The 25365-nt window shown below is 39.0% G+C and overlaps 1 protein-coding gene across 2 annotated transcripts in view; it reads left to right on the top strand.

The window, feature by feature from the left end:
- The window catches only part of ASB5 (ankyrin repeat and SOCS box containing 5), a 55458-nt gene extending 35978 nt beyond the window's left edge, over positions 1 to 19480 (top strand). For both annotated transcript variants that reach the window (XM_046648826.1, XM_046648827.1), the window contains 6 exons: positions 12432 to 12511; positions 14855 to 14962; positions 15672 to 15822; positions 15991 to 16125; positions 17896 to 18087; positions 18887 to 19480. In XM_046648826.1, the coding sequence (XP_046504782.1) occupies positions 12432 to 12511; positions 14855 to 14962; positions 15672 to 15822; positions 15991 to 16125; positions 17896 to 18087; positions 18887 to 19014 (794 nt within the window). In that variant the 3' untranslated portion in view covers positions 19015 to 19480. The remainder of the gene's footprint in view (positions 1 to 12431; positions 12512 to 14854; positions 14963 to 15671; positions 15823 to 15990; positions 16126 to 17895; positions 18088 to 18886) is intronic.
- Positions 19481 to 25365: the final 5885 nt, after the last annotated feature.

The following is a 25365-nucleotide window of genomic DNA, read 5'->3' on the forward strand; positions in this document are numbered from 1 at the left end:
AATGGCCCCTACTTCCAAAAAAAGTTGTATTTACTATGTAATAGTTGGAATCTGAAGAATATTGCTTATAAATTGTTATAAATTTTAAAAACATAAAAGGTGTAGTTTTAAATAGGATAAAATACTATCATTTTTTAAAAAGATTGAGAAAGCAACCTGATTCTTGCCCCCCACCCCAACACACATTTCCTTTTAATTACTTTTTAACAATACAATTTTCAATAAAGATTAAGGACAAATTTGCATGGATAAAAAACGGTTAGCTACAGAGAAGAGAAGACAACTTAACAATTCAACAAGTGTTTACTGAGTGCTTACTATGTGCAAGACATTGTGCTAGATACTGGGAAGCAGTAACAGTCTCAGGGTCCCTACAGTCCAAGGGCAATGCAGGCAATTAGTGTAGAATAAAGAGCATTCTATCATTTCTTAAGTGAAGAGTAAATCACCTAAATCTGCACTTGACCACAAGTGTGAGCAACAGAACAGGGTTGGATGAAGTGGCAAAAAATTAAAAAAGTAAGTAAATTAATTTGCCTGGATGGGTCTCACACATCCTCAATGAAGACAGACTGCAGAAGAAGTTGAAAATAAGTTTTGAAATTATGTTAAAAATCTAATTTTGTGTGAAGAAAATACAATTTTACACAATCATCTTTGACTTAGTTTAAATATATTGAAAATATAATGAGAGAAGTGTCCTATGCGTCAATAAAAAAGAACAAGCCTTAGCAAACTTTCATTAGATTTAGCTTCAAATTTTTCCAGCACTGTTAATGAGAATGTAAATAGGCCCAGTCTTGCTGGAGGTAATTTGATGACATATATCAAAATTTTAGGAATTTACCCTAAGCAGGTAATAAGACACATTCACAAAGATGAGAAATAATGTTGATTCCCCAAAACTAAAAGCTACCTCAATATCGTTTAATGGGGGATTAGCTAAATATAAATAATGGTATATCTATAAAATGATGTATATATTATAAAATAGTCATTTAATAATGTTATAGAATTATATTTTGTGACATGGACCAATGACCATGTGCTATCCATATATGAAAACAAAGGTCAAAAGCAATATGAATAGTATGGTTGATTAAAAAATGTGTATTTAGAAAAAAGCTGAGAAGCATATACAACAGAATGTTTGTAATGGTTATATTTGGAAAATAGCATTATGATCTTTTGGGTGTTTTACAATTTATTTATTGTCCTATTTAATGTACCACTTTTATAACTGGGTAAGGCAATACAGCTACTGTTGCTGTCTTGCTATGCTGTTGCTACTATTTCAAATATGCATATTATTATATGAAAATGTAGAAAGCAAAATTCCACAGTTCATTTTTAGGAGTAACTCTTCGCTTGTTTAATTAGTTAGTTATAGTATTTATTATGGACCCATTATGAATTAACAGCCCGCTAAGTACACTATGAGTTCTGAGGTTGAAGAGAAATATTGTATCATAAAATTTTATTGAACATTCATAAGAACTGAGTTTGGTTCTTGGCTCTGTCAGTTATGGATTATAACGTGAGGCAAATCATCTGACCTCTGTGTTTGTCTGTTCAGGCTGCCATAACAAAATACCATAGAGGGGGCAGCTTAAACAACAGAAATTCATTCTCTCACAGTTTTCTAGGCTGGGAAGTCCAAGATCAAGGCGCCAGCGTGGTCACATTCTCCTGAAGGCCCTCTTCCTGGTTCATTGCCAGCATCTTCTCACAGTGTCCTTGCATGGTGGAGAGACTAGGGATCCACTTTTATAAGGCACTAATCCCATTCGAGAGAGCTCCACCCCTCACCTCCACCCACATTTGAGAGGCTTATACAACTCCCAAGGACCCCGTCTCCTGTTAACATCACATTAGGAATTAGGATTTCAGCATAGGAATTTTAGGACACAATTCAGTCCATAGCACTCTGAATCTCAGTACGGTGGAATTAATAATTGTGGTTTTGTTAAGGACATACTTTGTGTCAAACACTTTTGCAGGGCCCATTTAACCCTTACAACAGTGGGGAAAATTAGATATTGTTGTTGTTGTTGTTGTTGAAGAAGATTAGCCCTGAGCTAACATCTGTGCTATCTTCCTCTATTTTGTATGTGGGTTACTGCCACAGCATGGCTGATGAGTGGTGTAGGTCTGCACCCGGGATCAGAACCTGAGAACCCAGGCCGCCAAAGTAGAGTGCACCAAACCTAATCACTATGCCATGGGGCCACCCTGAGAAAATTAGATGTTATTGCCTACACTTTATAAATTAGGAAACTGAGATTTATCAATTTAAGGAAACTGACAGAGTTGCAATAGCAAATATGTGATAGTCAGATGTCTAATCCAGATATACCCTCCTCCACAGCCTTTTTTTAACCCCCTACACAGTCCCACATGACCTCTCAGACAAAGTCCTTGTGAAGATCCACTTGATCACGTCTGAGAAAGCAGAAAAAGCCCACTGCAGAGCAGCACGAGTGAGACTCTGATTTAAGAAACTCTGAATTTGCAGACTGTTTACGGGCAGCACAGGAGGTCACGTGACAGAAATGCTCACACGTAAGGAGCCACGGATCACAGAGGAGAAGGAGCGCTTTTGTTGGCGTTATCGGAGCATTTCTTGGAGGAGGGAGATTTCGAGCTGAGCTTTGCAAGAGGGGCAGGATGGAAATCAAGGAGAAACCATCCTAATCTAGAGAGAAAGAATCTGACTCTGCAAATTGACCTGATCAAAAATGACAACCTCCTTTAGTTTCCAAATTATATCTGGCCTCAAGCTCCCATCCCCCAGGCTGCCTGGGAATTTCTTCTTTTTTAATAATATCTCCTCCCATCTTTTCCCTTAGACTTGTGCAAAGATGGGAACTGAATGCTGGTGCATTAGAAGGGGCACAGCTGGCCTTTAGTCCATAGGCTTCTTGCTGATGAAGCCACTGACCATCCTTTGAAAGAAAGTCCAGCAAATCTGCCACCTCCATGCCAAACTTAAAGCATACAACTCTGTCCTGAAGGTGGGAGCGTAAGAGCCTAGGGCCCATCTCACTCGTCCAGTCTTATCACCTCTTGGGGGCATGGCCATAGCGTGGACCTGGGTTCCTGCATGAAAAACCTCTTTCTAATGCTCTCTGCCTCTCCCACTCTCTATTCCTTTTGCTCCTTGTATCTCACACTTTCCTCCCATCTCTTTGTTCTTCCTTCTCTCCTCCTCTCTCTCTCACCCACCACTGTACATTCCCCTCTCTAGGAGCCTGACTCCTCACTTAAGAGAAGTGATCTTCAAGCCACTTCTGCTGTTTGGACTTCCTATGCTCCCATAAACTGAGCAGGAAGAGCAAGAACCAAAATACAGATACACCTCAATAAACTACTCTGCAACATGAGAAGGAGAATTGAGCAGGGGGAAGATGCTATGAAAAAAGAAAGAAAAAGATTGTTTGGGGGGAACGTGTACAACAGTCTAGTTTAGCTTAAGCAGGGGCTATGTAAAGGTAAGTAGTAGAAAATAAAACAAGAAAGGAAGATAGTTCTATATTGTAGATCACCTTTAATTCCAGGATAAGAATGTCAGACTATATTCCATGGGGAGCCATTAAAGTTTTTGAACCTGAGAGCGGCAAGATCCCAGAGTTGTTTTCAGGACAACCCCCCGTGCTGTTGTGCAGACTGGGAATGTATGCCCAGCGTAGGGCTTGGCTGCCCAAGGAAAGGGGAGCTTTTTCCAATTTTCTAAAAGGCACAGCATGGGCTAGCTGGAACTCTCGGTGTTTTGGAAGTTTAATTCAGTGGCAGTATTTGGCAAGAATGGTGAGATAGAGACTGGTGTCAGGAAAAATCATTTAGGAGGGTACTGTCCAAATTGAATTCAAACGGAAACAGACCATGCTTAATTCATCTCTGTGTATGTCTGGCATCTAGCAGGGTGAAAATTGCCTAGTAGATCACTGTAAATGTTTAATGAATGAATAAATGGTTAACAAATGTGAGGCGCAAGATTATTGTTTAAGGAAATACTCTAATGACTCGTCGACCGGAAAGACAAGAGGCTTGGCACAATTTAAGAACCAATGAATTCAGGAGTCAGAGCACCCAAGCTCTAAAGTGTCTCTACAACATCAGTCGACGAATATTATTGATATGCTAGATGTTGGGGACACAGCAACCGACGAACTATACCAAGTTCCGCTTTCTGAGATCTTACATTCTAGTGGGAGTAAATGCTAAGAAGAACAGCAGACCAGGGTAATGAGAGAGAATGATGGCGGAAGGACAGGGAGGGCTTCTTCATATACGATGGTCTAGGAAGGGCTCTGATAAGGTGATCTTTCAGGGGGCAGAGGAAGTCAGAGAGTAAGCCACGTGACGATCTCAGAAGGAAGCACTGCAGGTAGAGCGAAGAGAAGAGGATGTGGGGGTGTGAGGGAAAGCCAGTGAGGCTGAACCAGGAGGAGGGAGGAGGGAAGAGGTAGAGCCTGGGGTCAGAGAGGAGCGTGGAGACACTGGCAGGTCATGACAGGTACTTTGGATTTTACTCTGGCTGAAATGGGAAGCCACCGGACTCTTTCTCACTTTAAAGGGATCATTCTGACTCCTGTGTTTAGGACAGACTGTTGGAAGAGCATGGGTGGAAACATACAGACCCATCAAGTGTCTTGTGTAATAAGTCAGGTGAAGGTAATGGTGGCTTGGACAATGGTAGCAGCAATGGAGGCTGTGAGATAACAGTCAAAGTCTTGGTTACATATGAATGGTAGAGGCAAAAGGATATACTGGCATTTTCCTGTGGGGTGAGGAATTATGGATTACACAAAGGTTTTGGCCTTGAAGCACCTGGATGAGCGGAGTTGCCATGTACCGATAGGGAGGAGATTTAGGAAGATCACAGTAAGAGTTCAGCTTTGGACATGTTAAGTTGGATTGCCTATTTAGATATCCAAGTGGAGAAGTGGAAGAGCCAGCCGGAAATACAAATCTTGAATTTAGAGGAGAGAGCTGGTCTGGGTATGAATTCGGGGTAATCACCATGGGATTAATATTTCTATCAATGGACTAGAAGAGAGCCCCACAACAGCGAGTATAGGTAGATGCAAGGACTGAACTTGGGATGATGGAGATTCATGAAAAATAAAAGACTTAAAAGAAAAGCCTAGGCCAATAATAAATGTCTGCTTGCAAGGAAAACCATGAAATAGTCAATGTATATGAAGTCTCTGCAAAAATCATTGTGCTTAAATTTAAGACCATATTATTAGTGCCAGGTGACAGAGAGAATGGTAACACTGTTTAAACCAATAGAAAAGCAAAAAGAAATAGCTGGTTTTGAGAGAATAATGATGAGTTTGCTTTTAGAAATGTACTGAGGGGCTGGCCTGGTGGGGAAGCGATTAAGTTCGCACGTTCCGCTTCTCGGTGGCCAGGGGTTCACTGGTTCGAATCCCGGGTGTGGACATGGCACCACTTGGCACACCATGCTGTGGCAGGTGTCCCACATATAAAGTAGAGGAAGATGGGCATGGATGTTAGCTCAGGGCCAGTCTTCCTCAGCGAAAAGAGGAGGACTGGCAGTAGTTAGCTCAGGGCTAATCTTCCTCAAAAAAAAAAAAAAAGAAAGAAATGTACTGAGATGTCAACAAAATATCTATGTGAATGTCCAGAAGTAAATTTTAAAATGTGGCATTAAAATCCATGGGAGAGGCCAAGTAAGGATGACAGATTGGAGAGTTATCTATAAGGAGACAATAATTTCCCTAAATTTTGAGTTATTCTATTTTTTGTTTCGAAGATGTAGTAAAAAGCTCATGGAGCAGATATATGGAAGTAAACATTTTAAATGGAGTTTGGATTGTACTGTCCTATATCAGTTGTGTTTAGGGCTATTCGAATGTACTTCACATTCACCACAACCCTGTGGTGTAGATGGAATTAGCCTTCTTTTTCCATTTGAGGTTCAAGAGGTTAAATAAGTACCCAAGTGATACATCTAGTATCTGTGCTGGAATTTGAACTCAGGTCCGTGTGAAAATGTCAAGCATAGCACCAGTGATCAAGAATGATTCCTTGGGATGATGGAGTAATCTCTCCCGAGAGCGTCACTATTTTCTGAAAAGGGTCTTAAAAACTCTTTCTTTCTTGGTTTTGGAGATTCACTGGGGAAATTGCTATCTTCTCTTAGTTGAAAATTTAGTCTTTTTTCTTAACATAAACCACAGCAGTGCTGTCACTTATCCGTTGGATTTTTCTGTTCAGCTCCATACACTGTCTTCTTATGAGATAATGGAGGACTCTAGTCAGTGAACAAGAAACCAATGAGAGTGAGTTGCAGATCCAGACAATTCATTATACACACCTGAAGTTCCCCAGGTAAATCTGGTGCTTTCAGATCTGGACTAGCATTATTCTGAGGAAATTTTCAGAGAGGTGATAAGAATGGAAAGACAAGGTCAGTCTCAATCTTTGAAGATACTGGTTTTGGCAACACATGACTTCCCTCTTTATCAACCATGTCCTCAAGGATTTATGTGGCTCTTAATCTGATAAACAGAAAAATACACACTAAAGGTCAGTACACACCTGGTGATTTTGAGTTATTTTGTAAACTTGTGAGTAGGGATGGGCCAGATGTTGTTGAGCCTGAAGCTTATCCATATTTTGGAATCTTCTTTAAGAAAAATGATGTGAAATTAGATAGAGTCTTAGAAAGTGTCCGTGCAAGTTGGGGGTCCTGAACTTAAGTTTCACTGACTTCATGGTAAATCTACTTGCATTCTGAAGTAGATTGTTGATTCGATATTTTATGGCTAAGCAAGCTATAAAATGTATTAACATTTTGCAGTGAGATTCGTGTATGAAGCTGTCATAGCCTCTCACCTCTTCTTACAGTTTGCTGTTTGAGAGAAGTGTCCTGCCTTGCCTAGTTTGAGACCACTGAGGAAAAGTGGGTGTGACCCAAATTCAGAAAGCCATCTGCACCTCTCCTAGGTTAGCTCTCGAAGGAATCTACATTCCACTCTGCCGAGGGAAATAAGATGGGGAGAAGGCAAAGACTTTCTAAAAACTAAAAGGGTTTCATCCTAGCCATGGGCAGAAATCCAATTGTAATACTTTTATTTCATTGCAGGGTACATACTGCAAGGAGAAAAACTAAGTTAGGATGAGCAATTTGTCAACTAAAGAGGAGCGATCAATAAGAAAAGGCAATTTTGAAAATAAATCAGCTTTTCAAAAGCCGCTTCTCTTTTTGGAGGTGAAAGGTCATACTACAAGGAGCCTAGGGCTCCTTAAAATGGCCGAATAGAACTAGCAAATGACAAGCGATTTTTTTTTTTCATGCTGATAAAAAGAGAGATGAGTCGGATTTACCTCGACAGTGGCTGGCTTGAAGTGCCGTGGGGAGATGGTGACTTAGGTATGGTACAGACCCTTCTCGAACTGTATATGTCTAAATGTGATGTTTACAGAACAGGGCGGGCTCTCTCTCTGTAAATTATATAGCAGATGTCTGGGAACTCGTGTTGTTTCTAAATATAGTCGGTGACCTCCTGTGCAGCTACAGAGAGACCATAACAGTAGGCATTTGGATGGTGAAAGTTACAACATTTTGTAAAACAATTTTCACACTGAATAATTTATCCTAAAGAGTTAAACTGAACATTTTTAAAATCTCAGATACCCAATTAAACTCTAACAAGATCGAAAAGTTCCTGAATTGTTGTATATGAAGATATTTGTATTTTGTTTGGTCTTGAGAAAGTTTATAGAAATCTTTCTAATAGAAAGCATATCTTTATTAAAAGGTAAGGTATTTAATATTGAACACATTGGAATAGGAATTTGCAGTTGCTAAAGTTCAGACTTTGAAGGGGAGAAATAGGGAGGAGTGGAGACTTAGTTCAAAACAGAAACTGGAACATGGTAAAGTATCTTTTGATTCTCACATGTTACCGGATTAATTACAGATATTCTTCTAAGGAATTACAAGGATTCAAATGAGGTGGCGTTGCTTGGGAGTTTAGTACGCAGAATTCAAAACAAACAAAAAATGTGTTTCATCGAATGGCATGCATGTACTATGAATCACTTTTTAGTAGATTGATAGATCTTTATTTCTTATAGCTTACTTAGGAAAGAATATTGTAGCTGGAGCTGTTGATTGTTGGCATAAACACATTTATAAATCATTCAATTGCTTTTATATAGTTTATTTAATTAACTTGATAGCACTGAAAATCATTTTAGTCAGTAGATGCTGTTATTTATGGCTTGAGTTTCCCTAGTTTTGGAGAGAAAGGATTGTTCCCCAAAATTCACATTAAAATCTCCCCTATTTATCGGTTTATGTTTAGCAAAGAATACTAGGTGTTATTTCCTGTGCATTTTTACAGCAGGCCCTTAGAGGCTCATTTCTAATCCTCCTTCAGTCCTGCCTCACAGGTAGTGCTCTTCCCATTTTAGGAGGAAACTGACTCTCAGGGAGATTAGACGTCTTCATGAAGGCTGCAGTCCTACACTGGAGGCAAATCCAGGCCGGCCTGGCTCCTCAAGTCTTTTTCCTCATGAGCCGCTGGGCTCTAGACTCCATCTCATTTCTCACTTCCTCTGGTCTCCACTTCCTTCTCCTCCTTCTGCTCCCTGCCCTGCCTCCTCCTTTATGGAATAATGGCAGACAGCAGGGGTCCTCTGCAGGTGAGCAGAGCTGAGTTCACCCGAGGAAATAACGGGGCAATGCACTGTTAGTGTTACGGGCACATTGGGTTCTTATTGTCCCCCAGGACAGAAGTCAAGAGAGACAACAAACCAGAGCAGAAAAGTAAAAGTTTATAAGTTTACGCGCAGGGGAGGAGGCACAAGAGAGCCAGTGCAGAAAGGAAGGTGACAGGTGACCGGCTTCTTAGGGAATGGGATTGTGGGGCTTTGATTAGACAAAGGCTGGGGAGGAGTGAGGAGTGCCTGTCATGGCCTCTAGAGGTGGAGTTGTGCTTGTGCCTGCACTGTCATGTAGCATGCTTCTATATGCAATGCATATGTCATTAGCATGCTAGCTCCCCACCCCTGGGTGTGACTTTCACTGTGCTAATGGGGCTAGGGTCGCCTTCAGTGGACTCCTGGGTGCTAGGGCACGTATGTAAGCCCTGGAGAGTCCAGAGGCCGCAGAATGTGGATCTTGGTGGTCTCTGTCTGAGTCTCCCAGCTTGCCGATTGATTAGGGGCCCTACCTTGTTAGGCCAGGGGACTTACGGATGGCCCTATCTTGTTAGGCTGGTTCCTGTCTCATTAGGAGCCTTTGTACCTGCCTGAAGGGCTGAGGGATCCCTCACACAATACCATCTATTGTCAGTGGTTTTGTCACTGACCACCCACCCACACTTTCCTGCAGATTACTGTGATGTTTAACTCCTTTTTCATCCCAATGGAGGTCACATTAATAGAAATAATAGCAAACGCACACACATAAAATCTAGTTTCAGCTTTTTTCTATCCATCATAATGGACTTAAGTCTTAGTGATAAAGAGAAGGCTATGTGACAGTCTCGGGGGAAGGTAGGGGTTGGGTTGTGGGTGGTAAATTCAAATACTTAACTGTCTCGATTTTGGCCCTTTTGTGACCTGTTTTTCAAATGACCTTTTTCCTTTTTTTCTCTCTTTCTTTTGTGAACACCAACAAGCAATGCCAAAATTGTTCAGAAGACTAATACAATCATTTTGATGGACAAACACACTAGTATGCAAAAGAGGAACATCAAGTTCCCCTCAGCTGCAAATATTGTTAGCTTTGCAGCCTCTTAAGGTCATAATATCCTAGAAAGAAATGAGTCCAAGAGAAATCCAAAAGACTATTTCTCTGGGCTTTTCTCAATCCCAACATTTGGTTAATTGCCATGTTAGCTAGTGACAATGGAAGAACAGGCAGTGACAATGAATCTGCATCCTATAATTCTGCATGCAGCTTTTAGAAATAAATTGAGGATAACAAAACCTTTAAGCCATTATACAGGAGGCAACACATGATCGTTATAAATATGAAAAAGGATTATTTAAATTCAAACATATGCTTAGGCATAGATTATTTAAAACTTTATTAATTTACTATGCAGAGCAGATTAAACTGAACATGATACTTCTAGTATTCAATCTGTTTGGAAAGTTAATATTATAATTTTCTGATTTAAATATTCACAATGAAATTGATCTATGTTCTGAAGTCCTCAGAGTTTCACTCTGTAATCAAATTGTTTAGTTTAATGATAAAACAAACGGATGTGTATGACTTTTAAAACATCCAATTTCATCTTAGAAGCTGGAACTCGAAACATAGTTGTTCCTCCAAAGAACATTATTTATGATGGTGACTTCTGAATTTTATTTAGCAAGAACATAATTTTCCAATTTCTTATAAGCTATTATTTTGCTGTCAAATCTTGTCCTATCAACAAATATTTATTGGTGTGCATTATTTCAATTCTGCTTTTAATATGTAATAGGAGTGTTACATACTAAAAAGAAATAATACACAAAAGCTAATAACAATAACTCTTCTTTCAGTTGAAAACTCAAAGAATTGGATGTCTGGCTTACTAATTTTTTTGGATAAGCAAGAAATAATGCTAGATGGAAAGGCAAAACAAAGACAACAGTGCAGTGTCTCAACCAAGGAGTATCGGCCCTAGAGTTAGACTGTGTGACTCCCTTTGAATGATTCCATTTCTTCTAGCTCTCATTTCCTCAACTTTAAGATAGAAATAATAATTTTCTATACCTCAAAGAGTTGTGAGAACTGGATATTGTACATAGTGCTAAGACAAAGATTAGTACATAGTGCTAAGACACAGTAAACACTATTTCACATTAGCCATTATTACCATTGCTCGTAAATCAAAAGTAAGGAGAAGAAAGTCTCTGCTTTCTTTCCCTTAGGATTTGGATTTTCCATAAAACCCCATAAAATTGTTGGGTGTAAAAGACTCATGACTGGCAGTTGACGTCTGTCCTCTAAACCAGGTTTACTCGATTGTTTCATTAACCTTGTGATGTGTGTCCCACATTTTATTCAGTGGAATTGCTTGGACCTCACTTACGGTGCTGTGGCAAAGTTCTACTATAACACTGCAATACAGAAGCATAGGCATCTGTGTCAACTTTTCCAAAGCTATGAAATGTAGGAGCAATGAGGTGGCTTCTAAAGGACCACCCCCTACTATGTTTCCAGTAATTTTGCTGACTTATTTAAGTAAGCTTTAGACATGCTTTTCCTAAAATTTATGTTTCTGATTAACAGCTAAGTAACTTTATTTCAATAGTACTGGGACTGATTGACAGTTTTTTAAAAGATTATTTTCATTTATTGCATCCTATGCATCCAAAAAAGGGAGAAGGGGTGGTAGACAAGGAGACAATTATTAGCAAACATTATCACATTACAGTGGGAAGATTTTCTGTCTGTTCAACATTACTTTAATTTGTAAGCTAATCATACCCTTTAAATTAACGTTTTCCTGATTTGCACAGTCTGCATGTTTAATCACTTTAAGACCTCCAACGTGATCTCCCGCATCCGTTAAATGGTCCTGTTTCCATTACAGGAGAATCACTGTGCACCAAGCCTATAAAGCCACCTGGGTGGGCCACAAGGATGGGAGAGGTGGGAGGGGAGCCTGTACCTCGGGGAGGTGGCTGGGACGGCACTGATGTTTCTCATTGGAGGAGTGGAAAATGCCTGTGCGGGGGTGCATGACACATCAGTGCTTTTTCCACTAGGGCACATGGTTGGAGGGCTTCCGTGCTGCCATCCACCGACCACTGGCACACAGAGAATCGGTGACCCCTGAGTGAGCCAGTGGCACTGTCACCACCACTGCAAAGACCAATGCCTGTCTGCTCCTCCCAACTTGTGACACCCCCTTTCTAGGGCCGACCCAGCTGGTTCCACAGTTCAGGACTCAGGGACGAGCTACTCACCCTCCTTAGCAGCATGTGCAGCCGCCTTGCCCTTCAGAGCAGGGCAGCCCGGGGTGTGGACAGCAGGGGGACAGCAGAGTGGGCTGGGAGTGAGGAGAGCTGGGTGTTCCAGCGGCTGTCCCTGCTAAACATGCAGAAAAATTGCTTCCCTGGGTCCTGTCTGAAAAACCACGAAACAGAGCTTTTTCAGTGCATGTGGCAGATCTAGTGACCTTAACTCTCCTCCTCTTTGGAGGATAATTCAAAAGGTACAGTAAGTCTGGGGTAGGTCATTTCCAGAATATGCGTTGTGGCCCTCTGGATTTGGAAACTGCCAATCTGGATCCTTCAGAGAAGAACCGAATTTCCTGGTATGTGGATAAGTGTGTTGGTCATCTTCTTGTACACCGAATCTGGAGAGTGCATATTTCACAGGAGTTGATTGTATCTATCAGGGTTGACTTTGACTGATAGATTTTGTTTTCTGTCTTTCCTGACAGGTTCCTGGGCAGATCGATCGCCACTACATGAAGCGGCAAGTCAAGGTCGACTTCTTGCTCTGAGAACGTTGTTATCACAGGTGAAATATTACATACTGCCTAAAACATGCCCTGCCCATGAGCATAGGCGTTAATTGTCAAAAGTAATGAGCTCAAAAATAACAAAACTGCTTAATAAATTTTACTGGTCTTATTTTAACTCATCTATCAGTCAAGTCCATAGTTTCTCAATTATCTTTGAAATTTCTTTATAAATATTTTGGTATAATCTTATGTCTTAGTATTTCAAATTTCCCATACAGTATATTTGTTCATTGATAGACATATTAAAGCAAGAAGCAATCCGATGTATGTATTATTCATTAAGCATTTTAAGTATGCTTAATTCTGTACAATGTAGACAGCTAATCACAGACTTAGTTTAGTCATAAAATATCCAAAAAGGGGTAATCAGACCAGATGCCTCAACAATCTTTTTTACATTATGGAATCTGTAATTTGTTATGAGGAATTTTGTCTGAAAGCTACAGAACAATCATTCCTACACCTGCCTGCTCATCATACACAGAAGAGGGAAAACAGATTCCTTACTGAAAGAGAAAAATCTCTGGCTTGGCCTGTGCATTTTTAAAATTTTCCAACATGATTCAAATGCACACCCAGATCTGGAAGGTTCTTCCAATATCAAGGAGAAAGGAATTTTCTCAGCTGGCTATGAGGGAAGGAAGGGTAGTGTTGTCCAGTTTAAACAGCACTGCCCTGGGACTCAGAGGACCTGGATTCCAGGCTGGCACTGGAGGGGAACCACACCCTATCTGACCCTCCGTTTTCTCATCTGTAAAGTGAAGATGTAGGACAAGATGCTCCTGTAGGGCCTTCCAGTTCCATGATAACCATGTGACCATGCTGTCAAAAGGTCAGTAATTTCTAAGGGCTACCCACCCCCGAAAGGGTCATGCAGTTAGTTCTTTGAGAGAAGAGCTGTCTTAGGATATTTCTCAACATGGATCTCGTATCCACCGACAGGCCAGCCTAAAAGAAGCAGAGACTGTCCCCAAAGCCCTGTGTGAAAGAGAATCTTGACCTTCGCAGATGCTTCTGTCATCGGGTCAGCCTAGTGAACAGCAGTTAGGAATTAGCTCGCCAAGCCTGACTTTTGGCCAGCCAATTTGAAATCTTTGACAGGATAATTTAAGGGATCTTAAAAATTGCTACTTGCAGAGCCAGCTCAGTGGCACAGTGGTTAAGTGTACTCCACGTTGGTGGCCTGGGGTTTGAAGGTTTGGATCCCAGGTGTGGACATACACCACCCATCAAGCCATGCTGTGGCGGTGTCCCACATACAAAATAGAGGAAGACTGGCACTGATGTTAGCTAAAGGCCACTCTTCCTCAGGCAAAAAGAGGAGGATTGGCAACAAGTGTTAGCTCGGGGCCAATCTTCCTCATCAAAAATATTGCCACCTGCTAGTGACAAAGATTTGGGGTGATTATTTATTATCTTGCCTTCATTTTAAGATTCTTTGTGTCCATTCTTGTATTACAGATCATGGTAATCTGTAATATGCTATGAGGATTTGGCCATGAAAATATTCCTGTTACAGTGCTTAATATGATTGTCAATAGACAATGAATTACCAAAAATAGCAAGAAGGCAAAGAATCTCATGTCCTAATAATATTTAATTTTAGTCTGATGTCATTGGTTTAATTGGAATAAAATTTTTAAAAGTGTTTACATACTTTTGATTGAATGATAAAATAAAATCAAATATTTTCTATATTCTGGGCACTATAATAATTGTTTTACAAGCATCATCTCATGTAATATTCGTGATAATCCTAAAATTTAGAAGATATTATACTTGTCCAGATTAAAACAATTACTGCATTATGGAGCAAGATCAAACTCAAGTCCAACCGACTCCACAGTCAGAGCTCTTAACCACCAGCATGGAGCCTAGTCACCTATCTAGGGACAAAAATTCACAAAGCAGTTTACTATAATTTAACATTTTTCCTCCCATTCAGGGCTGACCCATAATTTTATAGCCCCAATCAAAATAAGTGATCCAGCCTATAAAGGTCTTTAGCTCTACAAAATAAAAAACAAAATAACAATAACAACCAAAATAATTCACAAAGACCAAAAGTTAAAAAAGCAAAATTTAAAGAAAACACTCAGAATCTATTGAACACAATGCTTAAGGCAGTATTGGGTTTAGATACGATAGTGTTAGAATAATGGGGCTCAGGAATTTTGACAACCGAATGACTCAATGGCGTTTGAGCTGGCCATTCCTGCTAAACTGAAACTTGATTTTCATGAGATTCTCTGAGCTTTTATATTACTCTCTAAGCACAATCATAGAGACGATTTTATGACTTTTTGCTCACTTTTCAATATTATTCATGTTGTGTTTAGGGTTATAATGTAAATGCAGTAACCATAGACCATATCACCCCATTGCATGAAGCCTGCCTTGGAGATCATGTGGCCTGTGCCAGAACTCTTTTGGAAGCTGGAGCTAATGTAAGTACCTTTTAAAAGCATTAACAATTTCACATGTACTGACTAAGAGAATCAAGCAAAGTTCTGATTTTGCTTTTCTTTCCTTCCTAGTAGTTTCAAAAATAGCAGAATAAAAATAAAGCTCTCAGATTGCCTCCGCCTTCTCATTGCACTCTAAGAAGGATTTCCAATCGTTGCAAAAATGGGTCGCATGCTGCGTAAAATAGAATATTCTTTAGACTATTTCCTGCTTTCTTGATTCTAAATAGCAGTAGATGAACATCTTTATGCCTATAATGTTTGCCCATCTTCGGATGATTTTCTTTGGAAAAATTCTCAGAAACAGAATTTCCAGTTAAAATTGCCACCAACAAAGCAGCTTCATCATGACTCTCATCACCATCACATTTGTTGACTTTTTTTTCTAACTGCAAAGTACCTAACCAATGAATTAGTTTTTCTATATTTGATTCTTATGTATTTTTTTCATGATTTTCACTAGTTGCATGCCCACTCCTGTGAATTATCTACCACATCATATTTCTGTTTATCTCTTAAAGTGTTAAAGCTTTGCTTATTGATCCGTATGAGATAAATATGCTTTGTCATATTTACTGCACACATTTTCCCAATTATTTCTGTTAGCAGATCACATAACTTTTAAAAATGTCTAACAGTTAATCACATATGATTCTGTGAATCTCATTCTTAGATTTTTGGTTTGGTTTAGGTAAATGCAATCACAATAGATGGTGTGACTCCATTATTCAATGCATGCTCACAAGGCAGTACCAGCTGTACAGAACTTCTTTTGGAATATGGTGCCAAACCCCAGCTGGAGTCATGTCTTCCTTCTCCCACCCATGAGGCTGCCAGTAAAGGTAACAGTTATGGGATCAAGTGACAAGGGGAGAAAGTTCCTGCAGCAGCATGCAGTGCTCCATTTATCTGTCAATGAATAACATTGTGTGGAGAAGCATGAGGTGAAGTGTGTGTGGCAGGGGTGGGCATTAAGGAAAAGTAAACTCATCTCTACTTTGTGTTGTCAGGTCACCATGAATGTCTAGAAATACTGATCTCCTGGGGCATAGACGTTGACCAAGACATTCCTCATTTGGGAACTCCTCTGTATGTAGCTTGTATATCACAGCAGTTCCATTGCGTTCGGAAGCTTCTTTATGCAGGTAATTTTCTTTAAAATATCTTCCATTTTGTCCATTGATGCAAGCAATTGTTCAGATCCATATTTATTTCTCTAAGCTCCTTTAAAACACATAAGTATAGAAGCCATACAAAGAACACTATTCTTAATAATTCCACTTCATCTCAAAGCTCCAAATGTCCTACTTATAAAAGGTCATAAAATTAAGATCCTCAAGCTTATCCTCCTGAGAAACTTTTCCTAATCTTTTGAGACCACAGTGGTCTCTCCCACTACAGGACTGGGAGCTCTTGTAAGATGTGGATTATGTCTTTTTTCTCATCATCTCTTTTCTCTAGCACAGTGCCTGTCATGTGGTAGGTGCTGAAAATGTATATGAAATGAGTAAATGCATTAGTATGCTTTTTATTGTTTATGACAATCATCTGGCCTCTGATATATATTTTTATTAACTTCTTTATGTGTTACTCATATTATCTTAGCTAAATTATAAACTTCTTGCAAGCGGTATCTGCATCTACTGTTTGATTCCCATCGCATCTAGTAAGAGTCTTAAACATGTGTTCCGCTAATAATCATTGACATTGTTATTTTCTGGCTGTGTTCTCCCATAAATCTCTATAACTAGAAGAGTTTATTCTTTATTACTTTTCTTTACTTTGCTAGGAATATTATTCTTTTCACCAAATATTTTATATTGGGTAAAAGAAATATTGAAAAAGTCCTGTCAGTAATTGTGGATTGATTGTTATTCTCAGGCTCTGTTCTCCCATAAAATTGATATAACCAATGGAGTTGATGCTTTCTCTATGGAGATCTTGTCATGGAATATAATTTTGCCACTAAACATTTTATATTTGGTTAAAAAATATTGAACACCATTACATTCATTGAAACTTGAAAGTAGCAAGAGGGTCATAAAGAGACTTAAAATGTACTGCTTCTTAGAAACATCATTGGTTTTATTGATAGTATCAGAAAACAGAGTTGAAAAGGACATAAGGATTTTTATTGATAGACATTTCTTGGGGTGGTAACCATTTATGTACTGGAAAATGGGATTATTATTCTTTACAATATTTAGCAGCATTTATTTGTTGCCCATGCGTTGAACGACCACCATGTGCCACAGCTTGCACTAAGATAAAATAACTGTGCAATAGGTCATTTAACATATAAGGGTTTTTTTTTAATGTAAGCATTTTTTAAAAGCTTACTTTGCATGCAGAAATATAACATGCCTTTCCCTTTAAGAGGCTCAGTGCCTTCATGTAGTTATTGACTTAAACTACAAGAGTGAGAAGTGGTAGGAAAATCTACATATATTTCACCTAAATAGCTCACATATCTAGATTCATGAGTTTTCCAAGAAACAAAAGAGCTCCATGGCCTTAGAATAAATGAAAATAATAAGAGCAAGAAGCTCTCGAATAATCCTAAAAGCTATCAATCTTGATTAAAATAGATATGAGTGAACCTAATTGTGCACTGTTCATAATAATAGTTAATAGGATTACTTTGGGAACTGTTTAAAACATTTTTTAAACTTTTTATTAGGAGATCTTTCAAGCATAGCGAAAAATATCAGAGAATATAACAAACGTCTGCACTCTCCATCCAGAGGTAACCAGGTTTAAGATTTAGTATATGTATATGTGTATACATATATAAAGAACTCACTACAGATGGAGTTGGGGTCCTCTTTGTGTCACACCTTCCTCCCCGAGCTGAGGTAAGCAACTCGTCTAACAATTTTTGTTTGTATTTATCATCATTCCTTATTTACATGTAGGTGCTGATGTCCAAAAAGGCAAATATTGGGATACTCCATTGCACGCTGCTGCTCAACAGTCCAGCGTAGAAATTGTCAACTTACTGCTGGAGTTTGGCGCAGATATCAATGCCAAAAATACAGAGCTTCTGCGGCCTGTGGACATAGCTACCACCGGCGGTCTTCTGGAAAGATTACTGCTGCAACATGAAGGTGAGAAGAGAGCCCATGGGTGTTTAACAACACAAGATACATTTGCCTGAAATAGATGAAGTTCCAAGACACTTTGTTGGCATGTAAACTAATAATGGCATAGCGGTTGGAATATTTTTTGTGAAAGTAGAAAATTTTTTAACTTAGGTTTTATCCATAAAGAAGATATCACGATGATCTTTTCTTTTTTCCGTCTTGCCTAAACTTTATTTTCTTGTAGTTAAGTTGATTCTTGTTTGTTTTAACAGTACATAATATCTGTTTGATATCTGCTAATCCATACTTAGAAATCCGCCCCATTTTATAAGTGCATGTGCTTTCTCTAAAGTGTCCTAGAAATATTGTCAGGAAATATTTTCACACTTTGTTCTACCACAGAATTTCTTAAGCCTGGTCCAGACGCTATAATGAAATTTGCTTTGGCTTAAATAGTAAACCTAATTCGAGACAAAATATAATTTAAAAATTTCCCCCTTTAGGACGCAACACTTCTTGGGGCTTTTGATTTCTGCCTCCTTCAGAAAGCAGAATTTGTTTCGGAGGCATTAAATGGAACAATAATTTCATAAGCCTGAAGATTATAATGTTTTAGAGAACTTATATAGAATATACCTCATTATAATAAAATCTTAGAAGTAAAAGCAATATAAATGCGTATATAACTTTCCCTACCACAGTGGTCAGACTACCCTAGTTTACTAGAAACCGTTGTAGTTTGTTATGGTTTGATTTCATGTGTCTTACAACATATAAGAATCCATTTTGATCTTAATTAACAAACACTTTCATGTTTTTGTAGCTACCCCAAGCTCTCTTTGCCAGCTTTGCCGACTCTGCATCAGAAACTACATAGGAAGATCAAGACTACACCTGATGCCACAGCTCCAGCTGCCAACATTATTGCAGAATTTCTTACAGTACCGATAAAGCAGTAAAATAATTCTAAATGTTTGAAAGTCAAAAATTTCTATTTCATCTGCATAGTGTCTATTTCGTATTAGGATATGCTAAAGATAGGGTAAAAGTGAGTTTGAGACCACACAGGGAAGAAGTGAATGAAACAGCAATTTTAATTTTAAATGTACTAGTGAGAGCTAATGCTTTTTGCGTTTTTATTGCTTTTGGACTATATATATTTAAAACATCTATATCTTATTAGCTACTCTCATATACCCTTTTGTTGATTTAGGAAAAAATGAGAAATTATCCATTTTATGCTTTTTAGAGTGAAAAAGAAAAACGTGACCTCTTACTAAAATTATTCACGTATTATATTTTAAAATGTCTGTATTCTTCAAATAATTTGATAACTTTTTAATTTTTACCCCTGTCATTGATTATCTATGGATTTTTTTTATATTAATACAAAATATGAGTTTGGTTTGGGACTGGCCCCGTGGCCGAGTGGTTAAGTTCGCGCGCTCCGCTGCAGGCGGCCCAGTGTTTCGTAAGTTCGAATCCTGGGCGCAGACATGGCACTGCTCATCAGACCACGCTGAGGCAGCGTCCCACATGCCACAACTAGAAGAACCCACAACGAAGAATACACAACTATGTACCGGGGGGCTTTGGGGAGAAAAAGGAAAAAATAAAATCTTAAAAAAAAAAAATATGAGTTTGGTTTAAAAAAGACCAACTAATAGGCTTTTTGAAATAAAGATGACTCTCATTCAGGAAATCCACCATGTTGAATGCGCAGTTATCGTTACAATGATCAATTCGTAAAGAAAAGATAAATTGCTCCCTCCCTGCGAATTTCTCACTAGTCGCTTCACCACCGTGTTGGCTGGACCTAGTCCAGAAACCAGCAGGACTAAAGTTATCACCACCGACCTTTCACCCTCAGATGTTTAGAGCATCGTACACCTGCTGAGGCTATTTTAAGACCTCCTCCTTCCAGGGGTAGCTGTAGCCTCTTAACGTCTCTCTTCAGTGTTTTTGTACATATCACTCCAGCCTTCCTCCATTTCAGAAGTTGTCAATAGCTGGTGATCCCTGGGCTGAAGAAAATGAACTTCACAACTAATTGATAAAGATGCCCTGGCTCATACCCCAGGGATCAGGGAAGTCCAAGTCTGTGGAAAATGGAAGATAAAAACTGCTTAACTTGTGGAGTTTTCAATGAAAAGGAAAAGGGGGTGCCACTTAGTAAAGTTAGAGACCTTAAATCCCTACATGTAGACCTTAATAGTGTTGTTTCTGATTCTTCTTAAACAAAGCTAGAGTTCAGTGTAGACTGTGCTAGCAAGGAAGTGTTGTGTAAAGAAGATACTGCTAAAGTAGCGTCCTCTGCAATGGCTTACCCTGTTTATTCTCTTCCGCTTTAACTGTGCTGAGTGCAATATAAAACCTAATAAACAAATGTTGTGCCTCCTTTGTAATTTAGACTAGATTTGAGTCTACTGTGGATTTAGAAGTAAAATAATCAAGATACTTACAACTTTGTCTAAAGTAGAAGAAAATATTTTGATGAGTTTTATAAATTTATCAAATTTTGATAAAATATTTTGACCACTATTTTAATAACCCAGGGGCCTAGTTTCCTTTCTTCGTTGTTCTTGGTTGACTCCCAGAGACCCATGGGAAATAAACTATTAATGTACGTAACCCCAAAGTCACTGAGATTGCACTTGTTAAAAATCATTTGTTTAGATTTTCAAAAATAGAGGTAAGGCTATAGCATGTTTGTTAAAAAATGTCTTCTATGTGGCTGGTGACTTTTAAATGTATCTGTTTTACTGAATATCTCAGTTTAACAAATGTGTAGTGTCCTCATGGATAATGAGCATTTGTTTTTTTATTATAGAATAACCTCATTAAATATAATTAGATGTTAAAATTGCTTTTTAATTAAAAAAGATTTCTACTAGTATTTTCCCTGAGCTAGATTGAAAGTCTCAGAGTGTAAGAGTAATGCAACACATCCCTCTTCATTGGTCCTGTGCCAATAAGAGAAGTAAATATCAAATATTAAAATTAAAATTGACACTTTGAAATTTTAGTATGCTGGTACCTTGCATCTTAGCTTGAGTATGATTGTCTTATCAAAGAACTGTTCTAGTTTAAATAGGTAATATGTTTGTTAATATATTAAAGTGTGATTATTATCCCTGGAATAAAACACTTTTTTCTGTCCTAATTAGTATTTGATTTTATAATGGAAGGTAACGGAGAATGTGATTCAATTGTGCTCGTTTTTTTTACCACCAGCTTTCAAACCACTGTTCCATGGGCATTAAGAGCAGAGTCGTGGGGATTGAAAATAGATACCTTGAAGTCCTTCTAAACCAAATCTTATTTTATATATTTATATATAACTATCATCCAAGGAGAAAATTCCACAAAGATAAAGACCAAAAAAAGTACTATTTGACATGAGATTAAGAAATATAGTGAAACAATTACTGTAATGAGGAACTGCTGCAACATTTATTTGGAGGAAAAAGTAGTTTCTGTTATTGTTGTAACCACAGAGTATATTTGATGTTTCTGAGGAAGTAAACAGAAACACAGTGTGAAAAGATGGCTTCTTCGGAAATGAAGGTCTCAACGTAGCTTTTGTGTTTCAGTTGTTGAATAATGGCACTCAACCGAACTAAATGGTTATCCATTCACAAAATAACTTTAAAAATTATCCTCTCCCTCGGATTGCTCTTACTTTTTTTACTCTAATTTCTCTACTTTCGTATTCTCGTTATCATTTAGAATTCGTTTAAGGCTTGCCGTCTCTTTTAAAAACCTAAATACACTCAGACATTTTCAGAATTGATGGAAGAAGGTTTATTTAGAAAATCCAGGCTAGTTATTTCCTCTCCATTTGCTCTAGGATCCTAAACACGTCACTTCAGCTCTGTAGGTCTCAGGTTTCTCATTTTTTTAAATGATAGGTTTCTTCCTATTTTGAGTAGTGTGTTCAAATTCAATGAGTCTCTTAATGAATAATTTTCGGGGTCCAAATATATTTTTTAAAACACTTATGGGGGGGTGGCCCGGTGGCGCAGCAGTTCAGTGCACACATTCCGCTTCGGGGGCCCGGGGCTCACTGGTTCAGATCCCGGGTGCAGACATGGCACCACTTGGCAAGCCATGCTGTGGTAGGCATCCCACATATAAAGTAGAGGAAGATGGGCATGGATGTTAGCTCAGGGCCAGTCTTCCTCAGCAAAAAGGGAAGGATTGGCAGCAGTTAGCTCAGGGCTAATCTTTCTCGAAATAAAACCCAAAACACTTTTGGTCTATAAGAGGTTTATATTGTAGGTGCAAGTTTTATAAACCGCATATTTAGGTACAAAAGTCAACTTTATTTTTCTAACAGAACTTAATTTTTATCCCAAGCTTCCCTTTCACCCAGTGAAGTCTGGTCACTTTTGGGTGAACTCAGTCAATTTAGTGATTTCTGTCTCTTCAGGTAAACTTTTCAGATGAACTCAGTTAATTCAAGCCTGTCTTCTCCCACTCCATTTCTTCCTGGGGTGGCATCTCAATTCCCGAAGATTTCTGTGAAATCCACTTTTCAGTCAGAGTGTGTATCTGCCAGTGTCTGTCCTCTGGGAGACTCACATTCGTCAGGAGAGTGAGTGTTAGTTGGATGCATGAGGCAGTGATTAGGTGACAAATCGCGAAGGGCCTTTACAAGGAAGCTCATAATATGAAAGTCAAAGAACAGATTTGATTCTCCCCAAACTCATCTGGCCTCCTTGCCTTGGCAAATGTTGTTCCCTCTGCCTGGAAGACACCCTACTCCATCCACTACTTTGTAATTGCTATACTTCCACCATCAATGAGCTCGGAAATTACTCTTCCAAGAAATCTTCCTGATCCTCACCCTTAGTCGGGGTTATGTGTCCAGTTGTTTATTCCCTTTGGGAACCTGTGAAGACTTCTAATCACACTCATAATGCTATAGAGTGACTTTTATTTACTTGTCTGTCTTGTCGATAGACCATGAGTTCATTGCAGACAGGACTGTGTCGTATTCACACCTTCCTCTTCATCAGCCAAAGATAGTTTCTGTCACCTTCCCCTTAAGGGCCATGGTATGCCTCTTCAGTTTGCTTGAAACACAAAAGCTCTTTCTTTCCCTGCCCACTAAGAATGTGTGTGACCGTAGGTGGAAAGATAGCATCCTCTCCGCTAGAGCAGGAACAAGAGAAAGGAGATGTCAGATTAATTCCACTGCCTCCTTAATCACTCTCCCTAGCACAAAGACTGAAGTAGAGGACTTCCTTGATAAAGAGAGTGACTTTATCATGTGGAGTGGAGAAATTTGAGGAGTCAGGAACTGCTGACCCCAGGTCCTTTGGAGCAGTTACCACTGAACTCTCCCTCGCTCCCTGTCTGCTGCACAAGGATGTTAGATAAACCTCTCATGATTATTGAACTCCGAGACTTAGGGTTGGAATACAATTTAAGTTCTGGGGCAATATGCAATCAGACTGGCATAGCTTTCTCAAGAACACTATTAAAAGATAAATAAATCCACCCAAAACTTATTCATCTTTATTGAACAACATAGGCATTGAAAATTTGTCACACCTACAGCTGCTACCAAGTCCAGCACATGCAGTATGAGTGAAGTGCCACCCCACTCGATAGCTGATTGTGCATCTTCCCCAAGATCAGACAACAGTCAGACATGTGACTGGTGGTATAGCAGGGCATGAAAAGATGAGTTGGGCCAATGAGATTCTCTGACTGATGTAAGATGTTGGAAAAATAAATATGCCATAAAGCAATTAACAAAGGGATGTGAGATGTAACGAATGAGATGACATAGAAATGCCATGAGAATAAGATTGCAAGGGCATGAGACAGAGGGCCAGAGAGCCACAGATTTATTCTGATGGTAGGCTTCTGCACAGAGCGCAGAACCATGAACTCTGAGAGGAGGTTTTTCATGGACTGTCTCTCCTTGCCTGCCTGCATCCCACCTGTCTGAGGTAGCCCAACCCTAGGGCCACTGCCACAGCAGCAACAAATAAAGAGAATCCCAGAACTTTCAGAGTTGGCAGGACACTATAATAGCCGAGCACTGAACATGAACTCCGGCACTGCAGAGAATACCGCGTTCCCTCTAATTATTTAAGGTAATGTTAGTCTCTTTTCCTTGAAACAAAAAAAGATAACTAAAAGTCAAAATAAAAAGATAAGATACAAACGTTCACATCCCCTCAAAAAGGAAAGAAAATCCTATTTGGATACCCATGCTTAACTGGTCTTAAGCCAGCAAAAGTTTATCAATAGAGATGGAAAGCCCCTTGCTCCCTAGCACTCATATCTAGTCATTTTCACACCAGACTAAACAACCATGCCAAAGATGGCAAAGGACCATTTACACTGATGGATAAATGGTCCTTTTTTAGCATGTCCAAAATACCCATACTCAAGATGGGAAGAAGCAGAGATAAAAATATGAGGTAATCTACTATGGTAATCCTTCTCTTAGGAAGGTAATTAAATTTTTTTCTCCTGTGCTGATCCCATGTAGTCCTATGAAGTGAAGGCAAATTCATAAATATCTAAAAGACTAGGCCAGAGGGAAGCCATCCTTCCATTGTTCAAATGGTCTAGCTAGGGACCCACTAGCCCTGCTTAACCAGCTCTGGCACTGAGGTCCTTGTCATGTATATTATACACTAATTTCCATTAAGTAGTTAAAACACTTAAATCTTTAAAGCCATTTTCTAAGTCCGAGCAGCCAAAATGTGCCTTGATGGGGAATGTAAACATTGAAGTGAATTGCATCCTCTTGCAAGGATGCTAAGCAGTAATGTGTCTGTGGTGGATACACATAGAGGTGACACAATGACTCTTACAGCCAACAATCATTATCTTTAATAGCTCCAGAGATAAGGCCATTAAAATCTTGAATGCAGTGAAAGTGGAGCTCTAAAATCCCTGTCTCCTGCAGGCCAATAATATTACAATTTTTTTAAAGCTAATATAGCCAGATCTTTACCTTTGACATCTCCCCCCGCAAAAAAGTAATTGTCCGGACGGGATTTTCCACAATAGAAAGGATGCACTCCAGGGAATATAAATGACCTAAATATAAAACAAATATCTAACTGGAATTGCTCTCCTAAGTGGATACATTCACTTTACATTGTACAAGAAAAACAGATTAAGTCCAGTTGCTAGAAATATGAGATTGCAGTGTCTGTGCCAGAACACTAAGAGAGCACGCTGGTGAATCACCGAAAAATGAAGATTCCCAAAGACCAGGGAAAGAAAAACTGGGTTCTTGGGAGGCATAGAACTTGATATCACCCAGGAGAG

This window comes from Equus quagga, chromosome 22, assembly GCF_021613505.1.
Source record: "Equus quagga isolate Etosha38 chromosome 22, UCLA_HA_Equagga_1.0, whole genome shotgun sequence".
NCBI lineage: Eukaryota > Metazoa > Chordata > Mammalia > Perissodactyla > Equidae > Equus > Equus quagga.